The sequence below is a fragment of the Physeter macrocephalus genome, chromosome 16 (assembly GCF_002837175.3).
Source record: "Physeter macrocephalus isolate SW-GA chromosome 16, ASM283717v5, whole genome shotgun sequence".
Classification (NCBI taxonomy): domain Eukaryota; kingdom Metazoa; phylum Chordata; class Mammalia; order Artiodactyla; family Physeteridae; genus Physeter; species Physeter macrocephalus.
Genome location: NC_041229.1, coordinates 97,534,285 through 97,551,257, shown reverse-complemented (window position 1 = coordinate 97,551,257; position 16,973 = coordinate 97,534,285). Strand labels below are relative to the sequence as shown.

The 16,973-nt window shown below is 55.1% G+C and overlaps 2 protein-coding genes across 3 annotated transcripts; one reads left to right on the top strand and one right to left on the bottom strand.

Annotated features, from left to right (window-relative positions):
- Window positions 1–1,018: 1,018 nt before the first annotated feature.
- On the top strand, window positions 1,019–9,966 carry MADD (MAP kinase activating death domain). 2 transcript variants are annotated; one of them, XM_028501609.2, is made up of 6 exons: window positions 1,019–3,730; window positions 3,976–4,048; window positions 4,186–4,292; window positions 6,594–6,663; window positions 8,498–8,544; window positions 8,889–9,966. In XM_028501609.2, exons 1-6 carry the CDS (start codon window positions 3,644–3,646, stop codon window positions 8,991–8,993), a joined length of 489 nt encoding a protein of 162 aa, XP_028357410.1. In that variant the 5' UTR covers window positions 1,019–3,643; the 3' UTR covers window positions 8,994–9,966. The 2 variants fall into 2 exon arrangements, with proteins under 2 accessions (XP_028357410.1, XP_028357411.1); XM_028501610.2 differs by lacking the exons at window positions 1,019–3,730; window positions 3,976–4,048; window positions 4,186–4,292; window positions 6,594–6,663 and adding an exon at window positions 6,781–7,332.
- A 1,213-nt stretch (window positions 9,967–11,179) lies between these two features.
- On the bottom strand, window positions 11,180–16,971 carry LOC114487947 (myosin-binding protein C, cardiac-type; the record flags this gene model as incomplete). The annotated part of the gene is made up of 12 exons (XM_028500917.1): window positions 11,180–11,653; window positions 11,920–12,106; window positions 12,401–12,537; window positions 12,638–12,797; window positions 12,996–13,135; window positions 13,391–13,586; window positions 13,720–13,808; window positions 14,554–14,721; window positions 14,920–15,054; window positions 16,146–16,334; window positions 16,424–16,528; window positions 16,845–16,971. Coding segments are annotated over 12 exons (1,644 nt in total), but the record flags the coding sequence as incomplete, so codon positions are not given.
- Window positions 16,972–16,973: the final 2 nt, after the last annotated feature.

Below are 16,973 nucleotides of genomic sequence, written 5' to 3'. Positions count from 1 at the left end.
CAAACCCGGGCCCCCTGCATTGGGAGCACAGAGTCTTAACCACTGGACCACCAGGAAAGTCCCTAGCTTATGGTATTTTTTACCATGCAGGATTTTTTTACTTTCTTGTAGTTAAATTAATCAGTCATTTCTTTTGTGGCTTCTGGATTTTGAGTCATAGTTAGAAAAACCCTTTCTTAATCCAGTATTGTAAAGGAAATTGGCCATGTTTTCTTCATTTCTGTGTTTTTAATTCTCAAATGGATCTCTTTCTAAGTAATTTTAGGGACCAAGTACTGCTCCTCTATAAAGTAGTGAAATTAGCTAATATTCTGCTGCCTTTTGGCTTAGTTGAATTTGATTTTCACATTCACAGCTTTTTGAAGAGGTAGTTTGTCAAACGTAGGGTGGGATTTCTGCTCTGAGGCAGAAACATACATGATGATGTAGCTGAGAAGGGAGTCATTTCCATGTCACCTTGAAGTGTTAGAATTTGGCTAGGTGCCTGTCAGAGCTGAGGGCTACTTAGGACATCTGCACCACAGTAAATTTCTCCAGGGGATTCCTTGAAGTATAGGATTCTCTCTCACCACTGTTACAGGGAGCCTCATACGAGGGCCCTGGAGCATGGGGTGGGTCCATCATCTCATAGATGCTCCCCCTTGTACTGCAAAGCGAGGGTACCTTGCTCATTCCATCAGTGCCTGGCTACTGTGATGCTATCAGATTTAGCTGTTCTCAGCACAGCCTACTGGTTACATGAGTAGTTGGATAGCAACTTGCAAAGACTTTAAAAAATCATCTTTATTGCCTTTTATTTTAATTACAAAAGTAATAGAGTATATGCCGTAAAAGTTTCAAACCACATAGAAGTAAATAAAGTAAAAAGTAAACATTTTCCTTCACTTCCTTCCTGTGCCGTGTCTCAGAGGTGACCACCGTTAAAGAACCTGGCATGAATCCTTTCAGATTTAAAAAAAATGCATATTTGTATAAATATAGCTTACTTATATGGAATTTTGTTTCAGTGTTTATAAAAGCGATATCAAACTACAAATATTGTTATTTAATTTGGCTTTTTTCACTTAATGTATCACAGGCATATCGATAATATGTCTGCATATTATAGAAATCTGTTTCTATTTTTTTAAATGGATGCTTAACCATTAGGTGTTATATGGATGTGCCGTAATTTATTTAACTGGTCCCTCCAACTTTTTTTTTTAAACAACGCTTCACTGATTATCCTTGAACATAAATCTTTGCTCACTCACATGAGAATTTCTATAGGATAGATTCTTAGTGTGAAATTTCTAGGTCAAGCTTATATACATTTACAGTTTTGATAGATTTTGCCAAATTGCCATCCCAAAGACTATGCCAGTTTACACCTCTACCAGCAGCATAGGCAAGTATGACACATTATTACCATCGTCTCTCTAGCCTAGAAATCATATGTTCTTCTAAATACCTGTCCCTCTCCTTTCCATCGTGTTCTTAGAGGGTTATGGAAAGTGGAGTGGTATTCTCCATTTTCCTCATGGAGAGAACCACAGAGTTCAACTGGGGCTAGAATCCAAGTTTCTAATTCCTACTCAGCTACGTTGGCCCTTTTCTTCCTAAAGCTTTTGAGCCCCAGTAAAGTCTTAGATGGTAGATTAAAACTGGTAATCTTGTATATTCCTCATTCATTCACCTAATTTTTATGGGGCGCATATCATAGCCAGGCACTCTGCCTGGTTTGCTGGGTTTGGGGTTATATCAGTGAATAAGGGAGACATAGTTTCTGTTGCCCTAACAGGGTTGGCAAGCCATTGGGAAAGTCAGATAATTAAACACCCAGTGTCATAAAATATAATGAGCATTGAGAGAAGATGTTCAGGGGGCAGGTGTTATGGGAATACATGGCAGAGGGTCTGGGAGTCGTGGGTGACCCTCAGAAGTGACCTTTGAGCTTAGACTTGAAGAAGAGTAGGACTTGATGGCTGGAGTCGGGGAGGGGAAGTGTGTTCCAGGGGTATTGGGGGTAGAATGGTGGGACTTGATGGTATAGTTAGAGGAAAAGGAAGGAGTCTTGCATCAGTCCTCCATTTCTGGCCTGGGCAGCTGGGGGAGACAGTGATGCCATTTACTGAAATAGGGAACTTAGAAGGAGGAGCTGCCCAGGGAGGAGATGTGGAGTTCAGATTTGGACGTGGTGAGTTTGAAGTGCTGCCAGTGAGACATCCAGATAGAGGTCAGGACTCAGGAAGACAGGTCTCATATGGAGAAAGATTTGAGAATCATCAACGTGGTCATAATAATTATTATTATATTTCTTATATCATAGTTGTATTGTTGTTATAGCAGCTAACTCCAGGGTACATTCTGTGTGCCTGGCTTTATTCTAAGAATTTTTTAAAAAATTTATTTAATTAACTAGTTTATTTATTTTTTGGCTGGCATTGGGTCTTTTTTGCTGCGTGCAGGCTTTCTCTAGTTGCGGCGAGCGGGGGCTACTCTTCATTGCAGTGTGCGTGCTTGTCATTGCGGTGGCTTCTCTTGTTGTGGAGCACGGGGCTGTAGGTGCACAGGCTTCAGTACTTGTGGCACAGGGGTTCAGTAGTTGTGGTTTGTAGGCTCTAGAGCACAGGCTCAGTAGTTGTGGTGCACGGGCTTAGTTGCTCCACGGCATGTGGGATCTTCTCGGACCAGGGCTCGAACCCGTGTCCCCTGCATTGGCAGGTGGATTCTTAACCACTGCGCCACCAGGGAAGTCTAAGAATTTTATGCACATTAACTTATTTAATCTTCACAGTAACTCCATGAAGTTATTACTATCCCCATCTTACACATGAGGAAATATAGACAGAGATTAACTTGCTTAAGGTGACACAGCTAAGTAAGGAGACAGCCTTAAATCTAAATCCAGGTAGTCTGATCTTACACCTGTGCTCCTACCCATTATGCTATAGTGTCTCCACCATAATTGAAGGCATACGAACAGGTACGTCCTCCTGAGGGAGAATGTTGAGCAAGAAGAGGATGTGGAGAACTTTGCCTTTTAGTTTATATCATCCTGTGTAGTATAATTTTTTTTTTGCAATAAGCAATGTCCGTGTGTCACTTGTATAATTAATTTTTGAAAAGATTTATGCAGAACCAGAGCCGAGCCAGGATTAGAAAGTGTGTTGGTTCCATTTTTTTCCTCCTTGGTTAAGTCTGTCCTAATCCCCGGCCTTTGTGCTTGTCAATAGCGATGATTCCTAAGGTTGTAAGGTAGAGGCATAAGATATCCTCTGCGTACTTTAAGTCCAGAACATGTAAGAAGTAATGAACACTGACTGAAGTGAAGTGAGCCTCCTTCCTTGCCCACAAGTTCCTTTCAACAGCTCCTCCTCTGTCAGTAAAACTTCTAGTGGACGATGTGTCCAGCAGTTCAGTGTTTGTGTCTCCACATAAGGAAGACTGAGCATAAGACAGAAAACCTGACCTTGGGGATGCTCCTAGGACCAGTTGTCCCATCTTTCCCCGTGGGGAGCAGCGTGCAGTGTGGCCTGGGGTGGGAAGAGACCAGGGCCACCGACTGCCCCGTGCGCCTCTGCAGGTGTGTGACGACTGCGTGGTGCTGCGTAGTAACATCGGGACAGTGTACGAGCGCTGGTGGTACGAGAAGCTCATCAACATGACCTACTGTCCCAAGACCAAGGTGCTATGCTTGTGGCGTAGAAACGGCTCTGAGACCCAGCTCAACAAATTCTATACTAAGAAGGTACCCGTGAACTCTGTGTGCGTTGGGGGTTGGGCGTTGAGGGAAAGTGTGGAGCTCCTGCAGGGAAGTTAACATTCCAGAATCCACGCTGGAGCCCCACTTTTGCCTCTGGCTGTGGCGTGGAACACGTAAAGCTGTCTCCGAGGTCCTGGCATCGGCCCAGGCCTCCAGCAGCCATTCTAGAGCGGAGGGTGGGGAGCCTGGAGAGCTTGTATGACAGGACAGCTCTCCCCACTGTGCCGCAGTGTCGGGAGCTGTACTACTGCGTGAAGGATAGCATGGAGCGTGCTGCCGCCCGACAGCAGAGCATCAAACCCGGTGAGCAGAGGACGGCTCCCTGGGCGCGTGCCTTCTGTTGGTTTTCATCCGTCCTGAGCGGTGGAGGCCTAATGAGGAGGTCAGGCCGCGGGACTCCCCACCTCCCGGTTAGCTGATGACCTCCTCCCTCGCCACAGGGCCGGAGCTGGGTGGCGAGTTCCCTGTGCAGGACCTGAAGACTGGCGAGGGTGGCTTGCTGCAGGTCACCCTAGAAGGGATCAATCTCAAGTTCATGCACAACCAGGTAGGTGCAAGCGGCAGCATGAGGCTTCCCAGCCCCGGTGTACCATCTGCAGTAAGGATCAGCGTCCAGGTCCCCAGTGCTTCCCCAGTGAGCGTGAGAGAGGCCTCCGGGGCTAGTGAGAGAATCGGAGCAGCTGGACCGGAGAGAACAATCAGAGGGGAGGGCGCAGTGACACTGGCAACCACCCGGAAGGTGCGGCAGGGAGCCTGTGCGGGGGAGGAGGGGAGAGAGAGGGAGCCATGGTGGCCCGGCCGCCCCTGCCCATTAGACTCAGCACAGTGTGAGTGAGAGCGTCTCACTTGGCCCTTCTTCGCACAGTGTCCGCCTTCCCTTATCCCGGGGTGTGCTTTTGCTTGGTGGTTTTGCTTTGAGAGTCTATACCGGCTGATCCCCTCGCGTGTTTCCGGTGTGCGTAAAGCGCGTGCGTGCGTGCGTGCGTGCCTGTGTGTGTGTGTGTGTGTGTGTCTGTCCCATCTGGAGTGTGTGTGTTTATTTGCCTTTTTTTTTCCTGCCGATTCTTCTTCCTGTTCTTTTCCTTCCTCTGAGTGGCCCCACTCGGTCCCCTGCTCCACAGGCCCCACTCTCCTTCTTTTGACTGGGGAGCACTTCAGGATCCATCTTGCCCTCATTGTGACTCCACCATAGGAGCTGACTGTTTTTTTCTCTTGGTTCTAACACAGCAATACTTTTTCTCTCAGTGGACATTCCTTAAGCTAATTCCTTTCTGAGGCCAGCGCATCATCCCAGGTCCGCTCCCAATCCTGACTCTTCACACAAGTGCCTTCCTCCCCCTCCCCCCACGTACTGGTTTGTCTCCTTGAGGCCCTGAGCCAGACCCGAATGTGCGACGCACCACGGCCCCTGGCCAGGCAGCAGACACTCGGGGGCGGTGAACATCGGGACTCTGGGGCTTCCTCCTACCACCTGCCATTTTAGTTCTCCTTCTTTCAGGAATCCAGCTGGGCAACTTGGTGTGATGGGAAACAGCTGCCCAGGCTTCCTGGCAGTATACTTGCAGTAGTATGTTTACTAGTAGTCATGGTAATATATTAAATAGTGTACTTAAGACCTTAGGGTCCACCCAAAGAGGGGTTTACTTAAGTACTTTTCTAGACCATGAAGGTGCCAGCACTTCTCGGGGACCAGGCTTCTGACTGCACTTTAGGGCTGTGGCCTCCCCTGATGCCTCACCTTCTGAAGAAGAGATGTCATTAAATGACACCCAGATGCCCTCTTCCCGCTTGGTACACCCCCTTTGGACTGACCTACCGTCTAACCGTTACAAAGTATGTACAAGCTGGTCTGTAGTTTAAGGCTTTGCCCCAGAAGAGAGATCCTGAAGAGAGAAAAGTCAAACCCTGACTGATGATGAGATAATGGCCTTGGGGTCTATCTTCTACCACATAACAGTCAGCTGGAGTTGAGGAAGCATTGGACCCCCGGTGGAGTTCTGCAGTGTGGGGTAACAGATGGGAAAAGCATGGTCTTTGGAGTCAGGACGTACTTGGATTTGGAGCCCGGCTTCGTTATCCACGGGCAAATAAACTTTCTGATCCAGTGTCCTCATCTGTAAAATGAGGGTGATACTATATCCTGTGCCACGTAGATGTAAGGACAAACAAATGGTATTTGTAGAACTCCTGGTAGGTGCTCACAAGTGGTTGCTGTTAGTACTATCAATCACCACATACTCTTGGGAGAGCCTGAATCCTGTTTCAAGGAAGATGCCAACACCTCCCTCCCAAGGACAGTCTGAGGGGAGCTTTGCGCCCGTGCCAGCCCTCTGCGCCGGAGGAGGATGCATGGAAGGGTAGAGAGCTAATGGGCTGGGGGGGGGGGCGGGCCCTAGGGCACGGTGTCCTACAAGCACTGCCCTGGGCAGAGGGTGTGGGCAGGAAGCCCAGGCCAGCAGAGGGGCCGAGAGCTGAGGGGGGGGGGGGGGGGGGGCGGGCCCTAGGGCACGGTGTCCTACAAGCACTGCCCTGGGCAGAGGGTGTGGGCAGGAAGCCCAGGCCAGCAGAGGGGCCTTTGCGTTGGCTTTGACGGTTAAAACTAACACCTTCCTTTCTCTCCCATGCTTTCTCCTCCGGCCAGGAGCGGAAGGTACATGCCCTTTCTGCTGTCTTTGCTTCTTAGCGCTTTTGAGTTGTGTGTGTGTGTGTATTCTTCCATCCTCCCTGTGGGAAATAGGTTTTCTGTGTGGGTGGGGCTGTAGCTGGGAGAGTGGGCTTTGCGGGGCAGTGGGGGAGCCTCTGGGCCTTACCCCCTCCCTCCCTCCCTCCCTCCCTCCCTCTCTTGCAGGTTTTCATAGAGCTGAATCACATTAAAAAGTGCAATACAGTTCGAGGCGTCTTTGTCCTGGAGGAATTTGGTAATTACACTATTTTGCTCTTAGGTCTGGACTCACATGGCAGTAACTCAAACCTCGGAGCTCCAGAGGAGGGACTAGAGACAGAGAAGAAGAGCCTCTGCAGAGAGGTCAGGAGGAGCAGGAGTGACAGGGAGGAAGAGGGAGTCCTGACACGAGAGCAGGGAGGAGAAAGGAAAGCTAGTCGGTCGCTGGCTGCCTGAGAGTGGTGGGCCGAAGAGCAGTGGCTTAGACGCCGGGCTTAGAGCTTTAGCGCTGGTAGTGAGGAGGCTCCTCGAAGCAGCGCCACCTTCCCTTGTTTGGCCAGCTGGTGGGGCAGAGCAGACGAGCCATTCCCTAGCTCTGCTGTGTTCATGTCGCCTGCCTCGGTCCCTCTAGCAGCCCAGTGCCCTGTCCAGCCACCCTGGGGCCACGCCAGGGTCCATCGAGCCTCTGGGCTGCAGGAGGCCGTGCGGCGGTGCGGGCAGGCTCACTCCAGGGGGCAGGCAAGCCTAGTGGCCTCAGAGGCAGAGGGCAGTGGTAGCTGGAAGCCGGGGGCTAGGCTCCCCCCCAGCCAAGCGCTGACTGAGTGGTGTCTGGGTTCTCACCCTGGGGCTTTGAGTTCCTGCTGTGTTTGTGCTTCATTCTTTCGTGCCCCTCATCGCTGCTATGAAAACCTTCGTTCTCCAGCAGGTAAAGTGACCTCGCCGTGCTGCCTCTCCCCAGGCCCCTGCCTTGGGCCCTGCGGTGGGTGGGCAGGCTCCCTTCGCCCAAGCCAGCTGCCCGCATCACCAACTTGTCTCTTCCCTCTCTCCCCATCCTCTTCCTTCCCAACCTCCTCCACCCTCGCGCTGGCTCATTGGTTCCGAGTTTTCTCCCGTGTGCTCCTTTCTCTCTTCTGCCAGAGAGACGTTTGGGGGAGTCTTCCAACTCAGGAGAAGGACCTGGGCTCATTGCTCTACCTTTGATGAGTTTATTCCCTGTTAACCCTGGGGCCCCCTGAATTCTACCTCCCAGGGTCAGAAGAAGGTGTGGGCAACTCTCATCCTACCTTTTCTGGCCCCCAGGGGACGCCACGCCCCCTGCTCCCAGTCTCCAGGGGCCATGATGATGGCTGAGGCTGGGGGACCTTACTCCTTCCTCTGGCCAAGCAGAACCCCTGCATGGCCGGGGCGGGGGTGACTCTTAGTCTTGCATTCCGGGCTGTGGACACGTGTGTATTTTGCCTGATGCTCCCTGTCACCTCCCTCCCCGGGTGCCGTACTCACCTGTCTCTTCTGCTCGGTGTGTCTGCTCCAGAGCCCTCTGACGCTCTCCCTCACACAGGCAGGCCTGGGCCTCTCCTGCCATCAGGGAAGGAAACTTCCAAGTCTGGTGGGTTTAGTATCATGCCAATTCTTCATCCAGCCTCAGGACCCTCAGTGTAGGGGCTGGGAGTACAGGGAACGTGTGTAACTTGACCAGAGCATGGGGCTGGTGACAGGGGTGAGTTCTCGGGTGTCTCAGCAAGGTGAGGCACAGGCTGGAGGCAGTGCTTTCCTCCCAGCCAAAACCTGGGAATATCAGCTGTGGTCCTCGGGCCCTGGATGGTAGCAGCGACCAGGCTGGTGAGAGGCTAGCCTGCTCCTGTGCTGGGGTTCTCAAAGTCGGTAGAGTCATGGCCATGCAGCCAGGAGCCACTGCAGACCTCAGATGTCAGGCTGAGGAGTCGGGGCCAGTGTCCTCTCACCCGGCCGGGGCTGAGTGAGGCCCAGAGGGGAAGGGGACCCTGGTGCCGGGCGCTGCCGCCTGGGGGAGTGTGGCGCTATTGCTCCTAGTTTTCAACTTTCTGTTTTGTCTCTTGCCCGTCCGGTTTTAGTTCCTGAAATTAAAGAAGTGGTGAGCCACAAGTACAAGACACCAATGGTGAGTGTGCCGACAGGCCAGTCTGCGAAGGGCTCCCCGGGGGCGTTCCAGCAGGAGTGGGGTGGGCCTCTGAGAGCACAGGGTGAGGGGCAGTTAAGAATGGTTGAGAAGAGAATTTAGTCCAGATGCCAGAGATTCAGCTGGAGCTGAAGCAGGTCTTCAGCCTGGGAGAGGCACCCATGCTGACCCCCTCCCACGGGCCAGTTCTGGGGCCTTGCTTGGGGCTCTTTAGTCCGGAGGCCTGAGCCCAGAGTTAGGGCAGGAGCTTCCCAGTTGGCAGATCTCCACGTGTGAAGGTGTAGGAATCTGCGTGACGTTGATCTGGCTGGTTTTCTCTCCTCCAGGCCCACGAGATCTGCTACTCTGTGTTGTGTCTCTTCTCATATGTGGCCGCTGTTCGTAGCAGTGAGGAAGATCTCAGAACCCCACCCCGGCCCGTCTCTAGCTGATGGAGAGGGGTTAAGGCTGCCCCAGCCCCGGGGCCGTCCCTTGCCTCTCGCTGTTCCCAAGTGCACGATGCTGCTGTGACTGCGAAGTGGGTGACGCGTGTGTGTCCTCTGCAAGCCCCCTCGCTGAGGCTTAGATGGGTCCCAGTTCTGTGTGTCTCAGTGTCTTAGTGTGTCTCACAGGGCTGAGCTAGTCTCTTCCAGCTTCTTCCTCTCCACCCCCAAAAGACCATCCTCCTGTCCCCTCGGGGCGCAGAAGTACGTGTGTGTCTGTCTGTTGGGCCAACGGCTTCTTAAGAACTCGGGAGTACAGGCCAGTGCGAGCCCACTATTACGTGTCATTGAGACATTTGTGTTGTAGTTTCTCATCCTTGACATTATAACCTTCCAGAGCAGGACTTGGGCTCTCCGTCCTCTGTGATCCGGCACCACTAGGTGCCTGGAGCAGTCCCACTATGGGGAGTTGAGGGCAGCTTGAGGCTTGTCCCCCCAGACAAGGGGTGGGTGGGGAAAGGAAGGGGGGAGAGTCAAGGGGCAGCAGAGCGAGTGGCAGCCTCCCTGCTTCCTTAGTTCCCCCGGGAACTTCCAGGCAGCTCCCGAGCTGGCAGCGACTGCCCGTGGGCACAGGCCTGGCTGCTGCTCCCATGGTCGTCTCCACCACTGCAGGGGGGCTGCACTGACCGGCTGCTGTTTGCTGAGCAGCAGTTTCCTTGTGGTCTGCGTGGCCTTCGGCAGGGGAGAGCAAAATGACTGGGGCTAGGAGAGTCCCAGGGACCACAGGCTGCCGTGCCCAGGGACCTGGTGGTGTGGGGAGAGGCCAAGTTCAGTATCGACCTCTGTGTCTGCGGGTAGCATCGCAGCACTGGCTGCCAGAGGGAGAGCGCCTGGGAGTGGGCAAGAGATGACTGTAAATATCTCAGCTGCACATTATTTATAGAACATGTACATTTGTGTGAATGTGAAATAAAGGTCCTTAACTCCCCTTGGGCTCCTGGCTGCCATGCGTTAAATGACGCCTTCTCTCAGCCCGGGCTGAGGAAGGCTGACCCTGGACTCGAAAAAGGCACCTCTGGCCTGAAGGAATCAATCAGGGAGGTGAGCTCATGCCCATCCAACCTCTGGTGTGCTGAAGGCCCCGCTTCCCACCCCTCTGGCCCAGTGGAGCTCACCACGCTTCCTGTGCTCTCAGGGAGGCCCCATGGGAGGGGCCTTCCCAGGGCCCCATCATCAGAGGGCTGCTGTGCCATGAGCTGGTCACTAGAGGGAGCAGCCAAACAGGGCTTTGACACCTAAGCAGAGATTAATTTAGTAGTAAAGGAAAAACCGAGGCCCGGGGGCTCAGCATCCGGTGCCCCTTACAGGTGTGCTCCAGAGAGGTTTTGAGACTCGGCCAGAGCCTCCCAGGGGGCCTGGAGCCCAGGGCTCTGGGCTCTTGGCCAGGAATGTCGGGTTGGGTAGAACTCCCGAGAAGCAACCTTGGACCAGCCTTCATGGAACTTCTGTGCCGTGGAAAAACCACTCCCTGGGCAGGAAGGACCCTTTTCACTCACTCTTTCTTATCAATCAATCAGGGCACCTCTGAGAGCTGCTGGCTTCCTCCTCCCGAAAGAAAGAAGACCGGTGATGATGGGATTCTGGCTCCCCACGGGGGAAGGAAGAGCAGAGTGGGGCCCTGGCCCCTACACCCTCCTGGTCCCCAGTGCCTTGTCTAGACAGGATCACTCTCTTCCTGTGCGATATGGGTGTGACTGGGCAGTGGGTTTTTTGCCCACTGGGACCCCAAAGCAGCTGGTACACTTTCACTCCAGGCCTTATGGGCACAGAACCACACTGAGATTAGCACTGCCCCCCCATCCAGGCTGCTGTGACCATGGGTCACCAGGAGAAAGATGATGATGGGAGAGCCAGGGATTCTGGCTCTTTTGCTAATAATACACTTTCCTCTGTCACAGCTCCTCAGTTTCCTCATTTGAAGATGATGGGGAAGACTGAGGTTCCTTCTAGTATTAATGTTTTATGAACTTAGGCTCCCACTCTGGTCCTCATTTAATTCATCCGGGAGTAAGAATACCTGCCTTCAGTTTGCCCTCAAGATCAAGTAAATTTTCCCGTGCTTTTTCTGAAAACAAGCATCTTGGACAAGAAGAGTCAGTTCTCTGTGATCGCACTGATCTTTTATTGCCCTCATACACTGAGAAAACACGGCAGGGCCAGAGAGGCCTATCCGCAGCCATCATTTCCTGAGCCCGCACACTTTTCGCCCCAAGGATCTGAGGAGCTTCCAGATGGAGCTCTGACAGGTTAGCCTGTGCGGAGTGCCCCCCCACGCCTAGCTCTTCATAACTATGCTGCCCTGCTGGGGCTCCCACAGCCCAGCTCCAACACACACACACTTGCACACACATCCAACAGCAGAAGGTGGCTTGTCCAACTTCCTTCCAGGCTCCTGGTACATGGGTTGGCTCCAGTTGCACCTGTGACACAGGCTCCCTTGTGAATGAGCTGGACTGAAACCCTACTAAGAGCCACCTGCACCCCCATTTCCTGCTGGCTGCCCCTGGACAAAGGGCCAGGGCTCAGCCTTTGATTTGGGACCCGGGTATCAGGGTGATGTGGAGTACATACCTGGCCATCCCCAGGGAGCCAGCCTGGTCACTGAGGCACTGCAGGAGAGAAGGAGGCCATGCCATGCATGTGTTGAACCTCCCAGCACTACATGTGTTCCCCCACCCCCAGCCTTCGGGAAGGCTCAGGCAAGCAGCTCTGGCAACGAAGTCCAGAAGCCAACACCATCTGGACATGACAGGGTCATTGCTCTTTCAGCCAGAGCAGCTGCTTGGGCCAGGACAGCAAAGCGAAAGCCCCGAGTCCCAGCTGGCACCCGGCCTTTGCCACCACCCCACAGGCCCTAGCCCAGCGGGTTCCTCACCTCGCACTTCCAGGCGGCACTCACACTGTGCCTCGCCTTGCAAGTTGGTGGCCCTGCAGACATAGACACCCCCGTCGAAGGGGCAAGGCTTTCTAATCTCCAAGGTCAACACTCCCTGCTTGCTGAACATGCGGAAGCGGGCGTCTTTGCCCAGGTCCAGGCCGTTCTTGAACCAGGAAATTCTGGGCTGTAGATGGGAAGGGGGGAGATCTCTCAGGTTGAGAGAGGACCTGGCAGGAACCTAGGGAGACGAGGCATTTGCGTTTCTACTCTGGGGATCCCACTGGAGTCCCAAACTATGCCCAGGGCCGAGTATGAACAGGGAGCCAATGAGGAATGCCAAGGCCCTGTTCAGGGAGGGCCCTGATACCCAAAAGTGGAGAGAAAACAGGGGGACAGGCTCGGGGGAGGACTGCTTGAGGCAGCGGCCTACGAGCCAGGCCTCCTGGGTCGGCCTGGACCAGGGCCCAAAGCTCCCTACCTTGGGGCTACCCCGGACAGCACAGCAGAGGGTAGTGTTGTAGCCGGCAATGACCGAACGGTTCACCAGGGGGCGGGTGAAGCTTGGGGCCTCAGAGAAGTCCAGGGCCTTGTAGCTGGGTGACTCATACATGATGCCTGTTGGTGACAGAACTTGGTACCAAGAGGGCCACACCTAGCCAGGCTCGCCCCCCGCCCCCGCCCCAGCCCACGGGGGGTGGGAGTGAAGGTACAGCACCTGGTCTAGGGATAAAGACAGGCTCCTTGGTGGTGGCGGCTCTGTCACTGGGCCCCACCACGTTATGGCTGAAGACCCGGAAGTAGTAGCCATTGCCGACGATGAGCTCTGACACCACACAGTGGGTGCGGCGGTAATGCTCCAAGACGGTGAACCACTCCTGGGGTGTGGAGGAAAGGTAGGGGGGTCTCTGGGGCAAGCCCTACTTCCTGCCAGGGGCCTCTCTTGGGTACCCCTGGGGTCAGCACCTTCCCTGTGGAGGGAACCAGTCTAAGGATATCGGGGAGGGGCAGCTGGGGCCCGGGTCTGCCTGGACCCAGAGAGGGTGCGTGCAGGGGGCCCAGGCCCCCGGGCTCACCATGCTCTTCTTGTCAGCTTTCTGAATCGTGTAGCCCCAGAGCTCTGTGTTGCCGTCATCCTGGGGTGGCTTCCACTCCAGAGCCACATTGAAATCCCATGTGTCAGTGACCCGGATATCCTGGGGAGGACTTGGCTTGTCTGCAGGAGACAGACCCAGTGGGAAGCCCAAATCTCCTGACCTCGCCTGAGTGTGAGTAGGGGACGCCAGACTCCGGGGGCCCCCTCAGCCCTGCCAGGACCTGGCCTGCCATCTTCTGCAGGGGCTCTGGGCATCCCAGAGGAGGGGCCCCAGGCCTGGAAGACGAGAAGCTCCAGGTTGAGCCCTGGGCCCTGGCAGCCCAGCTCAGGGACTGAAAATGCTCGGACTCGGAGGGAAGCCCCAACGCCACGTACCAATGACCTGCAGGACCAGCTCGGCCTCGTCCTCCATGCTCTCGATGCGCAGAGTCAGCCGGTAGGTGCCCGAGTGGGCGAGGTGCGCGGCCCGGATGAACAGGATGGTGTCCGCGGGGCTGTTGCGGATGCTCACCTCCTCGCCTGCCAGTGGCCGTCCCTCTTTGGTCCAGGTCACCTGAGGCCGGGGCTTGCCCTGTGCGGGGGGACAGCTCACTCCAGAGCCTGGCTCTCCCTACCGGCCACCGCCCCAGCCTCGCTGAGACATCTGTCTGCTGGGCGTGGACAACACACGGGGGGGGGGGGGAAGGGAAGGGGGACAGCCCTACCTGGAAAGGAATGAGGAGGTTCACGGGCTCTCCGACCTTCTTCTGGATGGTCTGGCGAAGATGTCTGGGTAGCTGGAGCCGTGGCCGCTCTGTGGGTACGAGTGAGGGGCTCGGCGGGGGCCCCCACAGCTGCAGGCCCAAGGAGCGCCACAGCGCCGCCCGCTGGAGGCAGGGCCTGGAGAGCCGCAACTAAGAAACATGCCACCTGCCGGGCCCTCCTCTCCTTTAGCTCCCCAACCCCAGCCCCAAAGGTTCCCAAAGCTCCTGCTTCCACCTGAGCCTCTCCACACTGCTACAACAGGCAGGGATCAGAGAGAGTGAGGAACTTATCTAAGGTCACACAGCTAGCCAGTCACAGGCCAGGATGCAAACCTAGGCTTTTGGACTCTATGCCCCCTGCTGTTTCCATCCCAGTTTGCTGCCTCTTTCCACTCTGAGAACCGATCCTTAAAGGACTGACTCTTCGTTGGCAAAATAATGGAAAGTGGATCCCACATGGGCCAATCTGACAACAAGCTACTTCACTGATCAGTCCTTAACACATGGACAATACCTACCTGTTGGAACTCAGAGACCCACAAAACAGAGCTCGAAGGTGATGGTACAATGACCTACATTTTCCCTGGTCCAGAACTGGGGGTTGACATGGAAAACCAAGAGGGAGGCCCTCTCCGCACATCTGGCCTGTGGCACGGGTATAGGCACCGACCCCTCCTGTCCCTGCCCAGCATTTATCCCCTCCAAGTAGGGTCTCCCTGACTGTCCCCACATCCACTGGACCCCAAGGGCCAGGGTGCCAGTGGCAGGTCTCATCCCTGCACGAGGGGCACTCACGCAGTATCTCCTGCACCGTCACAGGCTCCGTGGTGGTGCCAGGGGCTCCAGGCCCCGCCACGTTGTGAGCCCGCACGCGGAAGAGCAGCCGAGCCCCCGTGGGCAGGTCCTTCACCAGCAGTGATGTGTGCTCGGTCAGCCCCTGAAGGGCAGCCACCCACTCCGAGCCTGGGGGCGGGGGTGGGGATGAAGAGGCAAGGCCATGGGCAGTGTCCGCATCCTGCCGCCCACATCCCTGGTGGCTGACTGGGGCCTCCACTGCAGACAGGGGCCCTGCAGGGTGACAGGGACCTGGCCTGGCCTGGAGGGCAGTTCAGAGAAGGGTGCTGGGAGGCGGAGGGCCCAGGGCTGGGCTGAAGCACTCACAGCCATCCTGGCAGTACTCCACGCTGTAGCCGTCAAGGCCTCCAGCTCCCATGCGCTCTGGGGGCCTCCACTTGAGGGAGACGGTGGTGTCAGAGACATCCTCCACCGCCAGGTGGCTGGGCTCACTGGGGGGGCCTGGGCAGAGGGGAAGCCAGAGAGGGGTCTGAGTGAGTCTGCACCAGCCAGGGCAGCTGAAGGACCACAATCCAGGGAAATCCTCCCCCTTTGACTGGCTTTCAAGCACTCTGAGAAATATTTCAGCTCCATTAAAAGACATGTCTCTAGACAGGCTTACAAACAAACACACACCCAAGCAGCATCAGCGATTACAGAAGAGATCTAAAAAGGAAAAGACACCCAAAAACAACACCAACATCCTTAGAAGAGCCACTTTTGTCAGATGGTGTAGGAAATTTCTTTAAATGTAATTTAAGAAAAAACTGGCCTAAAACATGGAAATTTCCTGACCCTGTATGAGTAACTGAGTTGACTAAGAGCTGAGAAAACCGGAAGTCACTTCCTAAAGGGAGGCCTGGCCCCTTCTCCCCACAGGCACCCTCTTCCTGCCATCTCACCACACTGTGCCCCCCTCCCTGTGTCTGCCCCACCAGACAGCCACCCTCCTCCCCCCGAGACTCACATGTCCCGACAGGGACATGTGTCCTCGAGAGTGCCACACCCTCGGTGTCTGTTCTACCTTCTCAACCTCCATTATACAGATGTGGAAACTGAGGCACAGGGGAAGACGATGACTCCAGACATCCCTCCTCGGGATGAAAGAGCTGGCTCTGCAAACCCCATCTCTGATTCCTGGTCCAGGGCCCTTTCCGAGGGACCCAACTGCCCTCACCCTCTTCCCTGGTTAACAAATGCTGGCTGAAGGGAGTGGGGAAGAGGGAACAATGATTTACTGAGCTGCTGTATGCCAGATGCTCCACCTGCATGACCTCATTTCATCCTAACAATTCTATGAAGTAGATACTGTCATTATCCCCATTTTATAGATGTGGAAAGTGAGGCTGGAGAGGTGTCTCAGCTCCACCCCCTGCCAGCTGGTGACCTCGATAAAGTCATCTAACTTCTCAGAGCCTCACTTTTTCTTCACCTGTGAAATGAAGGTGATTAAAGGAGACCACCACGGGTGTAAGCGCCACCCACAGAGTAGCTGCTATTACTGGGGCCCCTGAACGGGAGGGCGTGGGGCGGGGCAGGCAGGGCAGGCTCACCAACAGGCATGAACGGCTGGGAGGCGGGGCTAGGCCTGGACATGCCCACTGCGTTGACGGCGTAGACCCGCATCTCGTAGACCACGCCCTCGATCATGCACCGCGCTTCGTGACTCAGCTCCCGCAGCAGGTCGAAGTTCAGCCGCATCCACCGGTAGCTCTTCTTCTTCTTGCGCTCCAGGATGTAGCCTGGTGAGGGGAGGTGGGAGGTCTGGTCTAGAGCGCAGGCATCCCCGCACCCCCTGCCCTGGGCTATGTCCCCTGTGCCCTCGGCTCACCTAGGACTGGCTGCCCGCCATCGTAGGCAGGGGGCTCCCACCGCACCGTGCAGGAGTCCTCGCCCACGTTGCTGATCTTGGGGGCCGCCGGAGCATCCGGCACATCTGGGGGGAGGGGACCCACATCAGCTCTGCCCGGCCGAGGCCAACGTTGCCCATCCCCACACCACCCCAACCAACAGGCTTCCCCCACTGCCCACAGAGCCTAAAACGATCTTTCCAGAATGCAGTTCTGATCACATCACCAGCCTGCAAACAACCTGTTACAGCTCCCCACTGCCCATATTCACCGGTCCTAGTCCCAACCCTCTCTATGGATCTAAGAATGTGGCCCACAGTGTTTGTCTAGAGACTAAACGAGTGCATGGATGGGTCCTCCCTGGTTGCTCCTGTGGCTTCCCCACCTGGACCCCTGCCTCACCGATGACCTTGACTGTGAGGTTGACCTGGTCCTCGCCCACGGGGTTCTGCACCGTGACAACATAGACGCCCTCGTCTTCCTTCTCTGCTCCCTCAACGGTGAAGATGCTGCGGTCCTTGGTGGTCTCCA

Bases quoted from the DNA above. Each gene is read 5' to 3' on its own strand.
- MADD (XM_028501609.2), top strand. From the start codon at position 3,644: ATGACCTACTGTCCCAAGACCAAGGTGCTATGCTTGTGGCGTAGAAAC. The intron at 4,049-4,185 runs GTGAGCAGAGGA...CCCTCGCCACAG, and splicing joins ACAGCAGAGCATCAAACCCG to GGCCGGAGCTGGGTGGCGAG. The intron at 4,293-6,593 runs GTAGGTGCAAGC...CCTCTCTTGCAG, and splicing joins TCAAGTTCATGCACAACCAG to GTTTTCATAGAGCTGAATCA.